Source organism: Mastigoproctus giganteus, chromosome 13, assembly GCF_048544385.1.
Source record: "Mastigoproctus giganteus isolate SK-2022 chromosome 13, ASM4854438v1, whole genome shotgun sequence".
Taxonomy (NCBI): Eukaryota; Metazoa; Arthropoda; class Arachnida; order Uropygi; family Thelyphonidae; genus Mastigoproctus; species Mastigoproctus giganteus.
In genome coordinates, this window is record NC_143587.1 from 102,629,610 (window position 1) to 102,641,792 (window position 12,183).

Sequence of the window (12,183 nt, forward strand, 5' to 3'; positions counted from 1 at the left end):
TTGAAAATTCCAGAAATCTCTTTTGGTTATAGCACAAAAAGGAGAAATGCAGGATCAAGTTAGGCATATAATTATCTAGTCTAGATAATTATATGCATGTGCTAAAAAACAATCTAAAATTAGCAGCATCTCTCAACACCAACTATAAATTTTATTGCACTGCCTCCAATTGTTGCACTCTCTCTTCATGTCACGGAACAGTCCGGCTGTGTCCAATTGTTCAAGTATGTAGGTTTTTTGATTTTCATTTCACCCAAATAAAGGAGATGATAAAAAACATGTAGAGCACCGTAGAGGGAGTTTTATTTTTTAAAAAAATTTAAACATACAAAAAATATTTTTCACGGTTATATTCATAACATATTGAAAATAAAAGTAGCATAAACAATTTTTAATTATTTCTTGCCAATTTTTAATTTTTAAGGTTATAAATGGTGTAACTTTTTCCAAGTGTGCATGTGATCCCCAAAAAATACTGTTGTGTCCAGTTAAGGGTTAATGCATTATGGATGGATGAATGAGCTAAGACATTCAGAAGTTTTAATAGCGATTTATTTTGAATTAGTTTAAAGTGTATAATTTATAGTGGCAGGTCTCATTTATTTATTTTTATTTTTTTAGTTCAGTGGGGTATGGAGTCATTATATAATCATATAATGACTCCATACCCCACTTTTTCAATTATGTATTTTCCAATTCAATGAAATTTAATTTTGATTTAATAAATTTTCAATTATTTCATTTATAATGTTTATTTTCAAGATCCATAAACTATTATTCTAGATGCTTATTAATATAAGAGTTTATTTAGCTAAATTTATGATTTTGTGTATTCTTAAACAATTTAATACATGTTTAAATGTAAATTGACTGATTATGCCATAAAAATAATAACTCTCATAATAGTTTAGATTTTCTAAGTCAAATTTTATTTACTGTAAAATATGCAACTTTGAAATATTTTTGGATATTGATGACAATTTTTTTTGGGACGGGTATATGACTAAGCAAAAAAAAGAAAAAAAAATGCTTGTTTATATGTGGAAATAAATTGCAAACAGAAAAGCTGAAGACTTAGTTTAATTTCACTAAACAATACATGTTCTTATTTTACAGCATACTAATCTCTTCTTTCACACAAATTACTATATATATACCAGAACCTAAAATTCTAATTTAAGTTCACACTTCAAACTTGATAGCCAATAAGGCTTCGTTTTCCTATACATTCACCAATGAAAAAGCAAAAGACAACCTCCATTCCAATCAAAGTATTCAACCAGGCCTCCTGAAAAACATCAAAAAACACTTTAGAAGAGCTATCTAAATTTTTAAGAATACAAAATTTACTGTGAATTAATCATTAAAATAAGCATACTAATGCATGTATTATAATGAATATCTATATGTGGATATCACATGGAACTTTAATAGAAGAATTTGAAATGACACTACACTAAAACTACTAGTTTGCTGAAACAAATTTTAGTATTTTCAATATCATATTCTTAAGTATTCAACTATTATAACTAGAAATTAGGAGAAATGTAAAAATGGATCAGTCACTAAAAAAAATTTCCCATCAAGAAGGTATTGTAGTGGTACTGAGTAAAATCCATATATGTTATGTTAGTACAGGCTTTGGCAACTAAGTTTCCTACTTTGTAATAGTAATAATATTTGCCATATAATGTAAGGACATAGGCTTTTGCTTCCCTGGCAAAAAAAACCACCAAGTAGATAATGAAATACAAATTATATGCTGCCCTTCTCATACAGGTAACTATCCAGCTGATTTTTAAATTTGTTCAAACTGTTAACCTCAACTACCTGTGAGGGTAACTTGTTCCAGCAATCAATGATTTGCTGACTAATCTAATCTAACCCTCAACTCCTGTAATTTGAATTTATGGCCCTAGTTCTGGAATTATTTAAATCAGTGAGAATTCTACCTTCATTCATTTTACTAATCCCTCTCAGTGTTTTAAAAACCTCAATCATGTCACCTCTGAGGTGCCTGGTTGCCAAATTCTGTAGCCCACATAATCAGAGTCTTTCCTCATATGGTTGTTCTTTTGGCAATCTCACCATTCGAGTTGCTTGTCTTTGGATCCTTTCAAGAAGCTCAATGTCTTTTTTTCAAATGAAGTCTCCATACTTGAACATACTTGTATTCACTGGAGAGAGTTGTTTTCATTGCTACATCCACTTATTAAATCATAGCTGGCTAATAAACAATCATTTTTTACTTTTATTGACTGGTTTATTTATTCAATAAATGAAGTCAATTTTCTGATACAATAGTATTAGCCACATAGTGAAAGGAAGCGACTGGGCCATTGCTGCACAAGCAAAAAAAAAAGTAGAAAAGAAAATGCAAATTCTGCACTTCCCTCCTCCCTCGTGTAAGTAACTATCCAGTTGACTTCTGAATTTATTCGAACTGTCAGCCTCATCATCATCATCCATTTTCAATCCACCGCAGGATGAAGGCCTCTCCAGCAACTTTCCAGTTCCTTCTGTTTTGTGCAATGGCCATCCATTTACTGTCCACAAACTTTTGAATTTCATCTGTCCATCTCCATTGTTGTCTTCCAGGTTTTATTTTAGTTTCTCTTGGATACCATTCTGTTATTTTCTTAGTCCATCTGTCATCATGTCTTCAAGCTATGTATCCTGCTCAAGTCCATTTCAGTTCTTTAGTTTTGATAAGAATGTCCTTTACTTGAGTTTGCTGCCTAATCCATGCGTTTCTCTTCTTATCCAACAGTCTGATTCCTAATATAATTCTTCCCATTCTTTGCTGTGTAGTTTTCAGCTTCTCTTCCATTCTTTTGGTGAGTGCCCAAGTTTCACTTCCGTAAGTCATTATGGGAAGTATACATTGGTTCATTATTTTGTTTCAAACAAATTGGGACAGTATGTGACTATATTTCCTGAATTCTAACCATCCGAGATTTATTCTTCTCTTGACTTCCAGCCATTTATCATTATTACAGCTGACTTTCCAAGATAAGTATATGAATCCACCTTTTCAATTTCTGCTCCTTCAATGATTATATCCCTTCTGTGGCATACTTGTTCATCATTACTTTTGTTTTAACAATATTCATCTTTAGTTCGAAATCCTTACTAACTCTGCATAAATGATTAAGATTTTCCTCTATGATCACAATGTTATCTGCAAATCATAAATGGTTTAGATACTCTCCATTCACATTGACTCCTTTCTGCAACCAGTCCAATCTTCCAAAAGCTTCTTCAAGGGCAGCAGTAAACAACTTTGGAGATATTGTCTCTCCCTGTCGAACGAAGTAGGCAATCCGTTAACCATAACTATGAGAGCTTCCTTAGACTCAGGGGAGGTACCCACAGACTAGAGATGTGCAAATGTAACCCCAATTCACAAAGGAGGATCAAAGGCTGTCCCGAGTAAACCTGTGAGTTTAACTTCTGTTCCAGGAAAATTAATGGAAGCACTGGTTAAAGAAGGACTGCAGGATCATCTTGACAAGAATTCAGTTATAGCTCAGACACAGCATGGTTTTGTTAAGGGAAGATCTTGCCTGACCAATTTGATTGGATACTATGATGTAATCACAAAAGAATTGGATGCAGGGAATAACTTTGATATTATATATTTGGATCTTAGAAAGGCTTTTGATACTGTTGCACAAATTGGAGCAGTGTGGCATTGGAGGCAAATTGCTGCTATGGATAAAGGGGTGGTTGAGGGGGAGAAGACAGAGAGTGGTAATTAATGGACAATGCTCATCGTGGACTAATGTTATTAGTGGAGTCCCTCAGGGTTCAGTGTTGGGTCCATTGTTGTTTTCTGTATTTATAAATAATATTGATGACGGTATATCAAACTTAATGTCCAAGTTTGCAGACGATACAGAGGTTGGCAGGGTTGTTTTTTTTTTTTTTTTTTTTTTTGGTAGTTGTTGGCGCATCAGCTTCTGTGGCCATAATGCACCTCCCAAGGTTTTTGCAGTACTTTGATCCAAGCCCGAGGCGGGATTCGAACCCGCGACCTTTGGGTTGCCAGGCAGGCACTTTACCCACCTGGCTAGCCCGGTCGGCGGCAGGGTTGTTAAGGATGCTACTGACGCTATGCTGCTGCAACAGGATCTGGAAAGGTTGAGCAGATGGGCTGAGAGGTGGCAAATGAAGTTTAATATTGACAAATGTAAAGTACTACACATGGGAAACAGTAACCCCGAGCAACGTATCAACTCTGTGGTACTACACTGACAGTGTGTAGAGAATGAAAAGGACCTGGGGGTAATTGTGCAGGCAGATATGAAGTTCTCTGAGCAGTGCAGACGGGCTGCAAGAGTAGCTCATGGTGTCTTATCAATGATATACAGGAATTTTTCTAGCAGGGATAGGGAGGTGATTATTCCCTTGTATAAGGCAATGGTCAGGCCGCACCTTGAGTACTGTATACAGGTCTGGAGGCCTCATTTCAAGAAGGATTTAGAGCTGCTGGAATGAGTACAGAGAAAGGCAACAAGGTTAGTGAACGGAATGAAGGGTTGCTCTTACGAAGAAAGGCTTAAGTTTTGCAAATTACAGTGTCTGGAGACTACGCAACGCCGAGGTGATCTGATAGAGGTGTACAAAGCCTTGAATGGTTTGAGCATGCTCAATGCTGATGGGATACTGCCTCTTGCTCAGAATAATCACCTGAGAGGGCATAAATTCAAATTGAAGAAAGACAGATGTAGGATAGATGTGTGGAAATTTGCCTTTTGCCAGCAGGTAGTTGGTTGGTGGAACAGACTTCCATCCCTTGTTCTGGAAGTTGATAGCCTAAATAAATTTAGGGCTCAGCTGGACAGGTATTTCGAACGAACGGAGGGGTGAAGTGGAAGGGTTTTTTTTTTTTTTTTTTTTTTGGCTGATGCTACATAAGCTTGCTTTCTTGTCATATGCCTCTACTAATGCTAATGCTAACTCCTTTCTCAATTTAAATTTGCTACTGTCTAAAGGAGGTCATGTTCTCATATATTTACTTCAAAATCATAATGTATGGGAGTTTTTTTTTTTCTTTCCAGTGCCCAAAACACTGCCTTATGCTACATGGAGTCAAATGCCTTTTCATAATCCACAAATGCTAGGCATAATGGTGTTTATATTCATTTGCTTTCTCCATTATCTGTGATATTACTTGAAGGCGAATCCTGTCCTAAAGCCAGCTTACTCTTTGTTAATCTCATCAAGTATTCATTCTAATCTGTTAGACGACCTTGTAAACAACTTATAGATGTGGGACAACAAGCTAATTGGTCTATTTTTAATTTATCTCCTTTCTTATAGAGCAAAATTATGACTGTGCATTATTCCACTCCTTAGGCATCACATCTTCCTAATACATTTTGTGAAGAGTCTTGCCAGTTTTTGTACCATGTGTCTTTCTCCTAATTTTAACAACTCTACAGTAACTTCATCTTTACCTGGGGCTTTTTGATTCTTCATTTTCTTTAATGCATGTTCCCCTATCAAGAAGAATATCGGTATGTGTTGCTAATTTGTGATCCATCTTCCCCACTGCTGGCATCATTCCCTTGTTCCTTATATAATACTTTATGTAAGTATTATATTTATATTACTTATATATTTATATATTTATTTATATTTATATAAATAAATATATAAATTTATTTTTTATATATTTATATATTTATATTCATGGTCAGAAAAGTGGCAGTAGCCACTTTTCTGACCATGCTTGAAGCCTGTTAAAATCATCCTGATGGAGCACTGCTTGGCACTGATCATTAATGATCCTACCCACAATCTTTACATTATCTGCAAATTTTTAATTCATGCCCTTTATCAATGTTGTTTATAAAAACCAGAAACAACAGTGATCAAAGAACTGATCCTGGGGGGGGCACTACTTTTGACATTACACCAATCTGAAGAATATCCATTAATCACAACCCTCTGCATTCTGTTCTGCAGCCAACCTGCAATCCATCTAAGAATCTTTCCAGTAATCACAACATGTTCCAGCTTATACAATAACCTCTCATGAAGGACTGAGTCAAATGTCTTGCTAAAATCCAAATAAACTATGCTGAAATTGTTCCCTACATCCAGCTCATGAGCATCTGTGTCAAAATAGCTTACCAAGTTAGTTAAAATGATTTTCCCTTAACAAAAACCATGTTGTGTGTCCTTCAGAATTCAATTTCTATCTATATCAGGTATTGAGCCTTGGATCATTGCTGCCATGATTTTCCCTACCACTGAAGTCAGATAGTCTGGTTGATTGTTACCCATTCACTCTTAAAACTGCATTTATGTATTGGTGATATGTGGGCACTACTCCAATCCAAAGGAACCCTTCCCAAGTCCAATGATACACTCATAATTAACCGCAATGGTTCAATACACTCTTTGGCTGCCTTCCTCAAAATTACTGATATATGCCATAAACTCTGGAAGCCTTACTTGCCTTTATGAAGAAAAGTTTTTCTAATAAACAGTCATTTGTAATTTTGAAACCAATAATTTCTTTAAAAACCATTAATTTCTTTACATTATGTTTAAGTTTTGGTTTGTTTAAGTTATTTACTTTATTTCTCATTATGGCTCAACCTCACTTGCACAGCCTATTCTCAGCATGAAGATCTTCCATCAGTAAAGACCGACGTGACCTATTCAATTCAATTCATCAGCTGGGGTATTTCAGACTTTCCCCATATTCAGTATACCTTTCTAAGATCCAAGTATATAATATCAAAGTATTCCCTGCATCCAGTTCTTTTGTGACTATGATGCAGTCACAAAAGAACTGGATGCAGGGAATAACTTTGATATTATATACTTGGATCTTAGAAAGGCTTTTGATACTGTTGCACATGGAAGACTGCTACACAAATTGGAGCAGTGTGACATTGGAGGCAAATTGCTGCTATGGATAAAGGGGTGGTTGAGGGGGAGAAGACAGAGAGTGGTAATCAATGGACACTGCTCATCGTGGACTAATGTTATTAGTGGAGTCCCTCAGGGCTCAGTGTTGGGTCCATTATTTTTTTCTGTATTTATAAATGATATTGATGATGGTATATCAAGCTTAATGTCCAAGTTTGCAGACGATACAAAGGTTGGCAGGGTTGTCAAGGACACTACTGACACTATACTGCTGCAACAGGATCTGGAAAGGTTGAGCAGATGGGCTGAGAGATGGCAAATGAAGTTTAACATTGACAAATGTAAAGTACTACACATGGGAAACAGCAACCCCAGAGCAACGTATCAACTCTGTGGTACTACACTGACAGTGGTAGAGAATGAAAGGGACTTGGGGGTGGTTGTGCAGGCAGATATGAAGTTCTCTGAGCAGTGCAGACGGGCTGCAAGAGTAGCTCATGGAGTATTGTCAATGATATACAGGAATTTTTCCAGCAGAGATAAGGAGGTGATTATTCCATTGTATAAGGCAATGGTCAGGCCACACCTAGAGTACTGTATACAGGTCTGGAGGCCTCATTTCAAGAAGGATGTAGAGCTGCTGGAACGAGTACAGAGAAGGGCAACAAGATTAGTGAATGGAACAAAGGGGTGCTCTTACGAAGAAAGGCTTAAGTTTTGCAAATTACAGTGTCTGGAGACTAGGCACCAGCGAGGTGATCTGATAGAGGTGTATAAAGCCTTGAATGGTTTAAGCATGCTCAATGCTGATGGGATTCTTCCTCTAGCTCAGAAAAATCACCTGAGAGGGCATAAATTCAAATTGAGGAAAGACAGATGTAGGATAGACGTGCGGAAATTTGCCTTTAGCCAGCGGGTGGTTGGTTGGTGGAACAGACTTCCATCCCTTATGGTGGAGGTTGATAGCCTAAATAAGTTTAAGGCTCAGCTGGACAGGTATTTGGAACGAACAGAGGGGTGAAGTGGAAGTGGTTTTTTTTTTTTTTTTTTTTTTTTTGGCTGATGCTGCATAAGCTTGCTTTCTTGCATCAAATGCCTCTACTAATGCTAATGCTGTACAAGGGTTTGATCTGCTTTGTTTTCTTCTTCCTTGTATTTGCATACATGAAATACTCCTTGTCCCCACTCTTTTGTTGCTTAGACAGTACTTTCTCATGCTCAGCCTTGGCCTCCCTAACCTTATCTGTGGTACTATTACAGAACCACTTGTAGCTGTTGCAGGCTTCAGTACTTTTTATTGCTCTGTAACTTTCCCATGCTGTCTTTTTTCTGCTCTATTAGACTGACCAGCTCCACATTCATCTATCAAAGCATCCACTACATGCTATATTTTCTTAATGAAATATATGCATTCATGGCTTCTCTGAGTATTGTTTTAAAGATATTCCAGATTCTAACGTATTCACCCTCATCCTGCAATCCTCCCAACTAATAGATGCCAAGTAGTGCCTTAAACTGTTGTACTCTCCTTTTCTGAAATTAAAACCCATGCCTTTACCTTTAACTAATGCAACATCTTTCTTCATTTTCCAACTAATGACTGCATGTCACTACCTGCCAATGGTTCCTGTACTTTAGGCTCTATGATGTACATCTGATTTGTGAGTAATAATGACATTAAGAATATTATTACCTCTAGTATTTTCTCTAACATGCTAATATAATAATCATCTAGTTTATTTAAAAATTATGTTCCCTATGGTGAGTTTCTGTCCCACTTATTCCAATCAATTAGGAGCAGATTGAAGTATTAGTATTTGCAAATGATGCAAGAACGTATGCATATAAAGCATCAGCCAAAAAAAAAACTACCAACCTTACCAGTCTATCCGCGCTCCAAGAACTTGTCTAGTTCTTCCTTGAATTTATTCATACAACCCACTTCCACAACAACAGACTAAAGTCTGTTCCAACAATCACACAACCGCTGGCTGAACGAAAACTTTCGTACATCTATCCTGCCACCATCCTTCCTCATTTTGAATTTATGCCCCCTTGTGTGTAGTCTCAGCAAGAGGAAGAATGCCATCAACAATGAGTTTACTCAATCCATCAAAGCATTAAACACCTCAATCAGTTCTCCTCACAGGTGGCTAGTCTCCAGATGCTGCAATTTGTAGAACTGAAGCCTTTCTTGGTAAGTGCACCCTTTCATTCACTTCACCAATCTCATTGCCCTTCTCTACACTGTTCCAGCAGATCTGCATCCTTCCTAAAATGAGGCCTCCAAACCCATACACAGTACTCAAGATGTGGCTTATCCATGGCCTTGTACAAAGGGATAATCACTTCCTTATCTCTGCTAGCTCTTGCATATCATTGACAAAATCCCATGAGTTATCCTGGCAGCCTGTTTGCACTGCTCAGAACTTCATATCTGACTGCACAATTACCCCCAGGTCTTTTTCATTTTCCAATACCCCAAGTATAGTATCACACAGGTAGTATGTTAATATGAGATTACAGCTACTCATATGCAGTACCTTGCACTTATCAATGCTAAACTTCAAACTGCCATTTCTCAGCCCATTGGCCTAATTTTTCTAGATCTTGTTGCAGTAGCTGACCTTGATTACAGTCATTAACCACTCTGCCAATTTTTATATCATCTGAAACTCAGACACCAAACCTGATATAACTTCATCAATATCATTAATAAATATTGAAAACAACAATGGACCCAGCACCAAATCCTAAGGGAATTCACTAATAACATTACTCCATGAAGAGCAGTGCCCACTGATTACCACTCTGTCTTCTTCCACTCAACCATCCTTTTATCCATTGTAGCTACTTGCCCTTAATGCCATACTGCTCCAATTTGTACAGTAGTCTTTGATGTGCAACAGTATCAAAAGCTTTCCTAAAATTTAAGTATATGATATCAAAATTACTTTTTGCATCCAGTTCCTTTGTGACCACATAGCATCCAATCAAATTTGTCAGACAAGACTGTCCCTCAACAAATCCATGCTGTGACTACAGTATAATTTCATTCCTGTCTAGATGGTCTTGCATTACTTCTTTAACCAGTGACTCCATTATTTTCCCTTGTCCTGGAACAGATGTTAAGCTAACAAGTCTGTAATTACTCATGTCACCTTTTGATTCCCCTTTGTGAATTCGGATACATTCGCACATCTCCTGTCCATAGGGATCACCCCTGAATTCAAGGATGTTCCCATAATTATGGATAATGGTTTGCTTACCTCCTTTGCTGGCTCCCTTAATATAACTAGATAGCTCCCATCCACACCAGTGGCTTTTTTTTTTATGTTCAGCTTCAACAAATTTTTTTCCACTTTCCTTTCAGTTATGACAAAATCATTTATCTCCCTATTACAGTGTCTGGAGACTAGGCACCAGCGAGGTGATCTGATAGAGGTGTATAAAGCCTTGAATGGTTTAATATGGTTGGATAAACGTCTGGCATCCTGTGCTATAAAGTCACCCATAATATAACATTCACACTTGCTTGTCCATTTCATCTGCATGTAGAGACTCTTGTCATACTCTTCACATTCTTCTGATCTGTAGATTACTCCCACTTTCATTCTACCTTTGCTTCCAACTAACTCGCACCACACAGATTCTATGCTGGCAGATCTACATCCCCAATTTCTGCGTGCCAGAATGTTTCCATTAGCCCTATTTATGTCATCATTAGTTGTCCTAACCAGGAATTTGAATTTATCCTTTTTGATGGTGATACTCTTGACATTACTGTAGACACAGTTATACTAAGTATTCTTCTATAATTTTACTATCCTGACATGTCCCTTGAAGTTATTTAAGCCTGTTTCTCTAGCTTTATCTTCCCACTCATTTGAAACGTTGCTACTTTCAAGAATACCTTACCAACATCGGCTGTTGCAGCAACAAACAAGAGCCTATTACCTTTCTCACCCCTAACTAGTAGTTTCCCTAACCCCTAAGGTATCCTCAATGATACAGACAAAAATCCTTGCACACCTTTGTTAAAATGAATACCACCTCTACAAAATAGATTCCTTCTACCTACAAATGCAGGCCATGCTGATAAAATTTCCCCTCTAAAGCCTTGCAAAGTCTCTCAAGTCTTGAGTTAATTTATAAGGTTTTCAGCATATAATCCTTCCTATCATGTCTGGGCAGAATTACAGATACACAAATCCTGACCTCACTCGCAGCATTTTTCCAGCATGGTCCTATATTTATCCAATAAACTGTCAGGTCATGGTCATTTAATATTGTTAGTCCCCACATAAATAATAATACTCTCTTTATCCTCCTCTTAAAACCTAACAATCTGTTGGTGAATCATCAACTGTTGCTCCCAGCAAACACACCCTGGTTCTGGTCCACCTATCCTCATTACAAAAAATTCTACCCATTTCCATGACAATAGACTCTCCCAATAAAACTAAATCTTCTTCAACCAGAGCAGTATACACTTGACTATTCTGTTCTAGGACCCAAATCAGGGGTGAATCATTTGGCAGGTCACAAGATACTTGAGTCCCTGACAAGCCTCCCAGTTCCATTTGTTTCTAGACAAGCACCACGTGGTAGGTGCATCCACCCATATGGCAGATTCTTATTGTTATTTGGTTTTTAGGAGCATTAGCAACTAAGGCCATATTGCTCCGGGGATATGTGGTGGTCATTCCCTGACCTTTCTGCATCCTCATTATTTGGTGGTCACGGACTTGAACCCTGGTCTAATCAAGAAGCGTGTGCTACGTACTACTGCTCCTGCCCACCTGGCATATGGCAAATACATAGAAAAAAATGTTCTTGGTCCATACACAGAGTGGTTGATTTTTGAGGAGCTTATTTTTTTTTTTATCAGTTTACTAAATATATAAACCATGAATTACTTATTTTCTATTAATCAGAAAGAAACTTGAAATAAGGGTTATACAGCAGATGCTTGATTTACAGGGATCGGATTAACCGGGACACTTCGACTCCAAAAAAAAAAAAAAAATCAACCAGAAATTATAAAATTCAAGTAATAACTAGAATAGGTATAAAAAGATGTTTTGCAAGTGGTAAATAAGCAAGAAGCTGCGTTATAAGTCGTTACTGGGAGATTATTATCTTGCAACCACAGCTGTCTTCACACCCACAGCTCAAAAAATAAATAAATAAAATAAAAGAACAAATGTTTATTTTCTTTTATGTGCGCCGATTGTTGTGTTCTGTCGCACCACAAAAGGACAAATTCTGTTTCGTTGTTTATGTCAGGGATGT

At 37.0% G+C, this 12,183-nt stretch overlaps 1 protein-coding gene across 1 annotated transcript in view; it reads right to left on the reverse strand.

The window, feature by feature from the left end:
• Positions 1–1,062: 1,062 nt before the first annotated feature.
• LOC150076315 (ATP synthase F(0) complex subunit g, mitochondrial-like) overlaps positions 1,063–12,183 on the reverse strand; it is a 53,735-nt gene continuing 42,614 nt past the window's right edge. Inside the window, exon 3 of the mRNA XM_090387529.1 lies at positions 1,063–1,288. Coding sequence (XP_090243655.1) covers positions 1,190–1,288 — 99 coding nt within the window. The 3' untranslated portion in view covers positions 1,063–1,189. The remainder of the gene's footprint in view (positions 1,289–12,183) is intronic.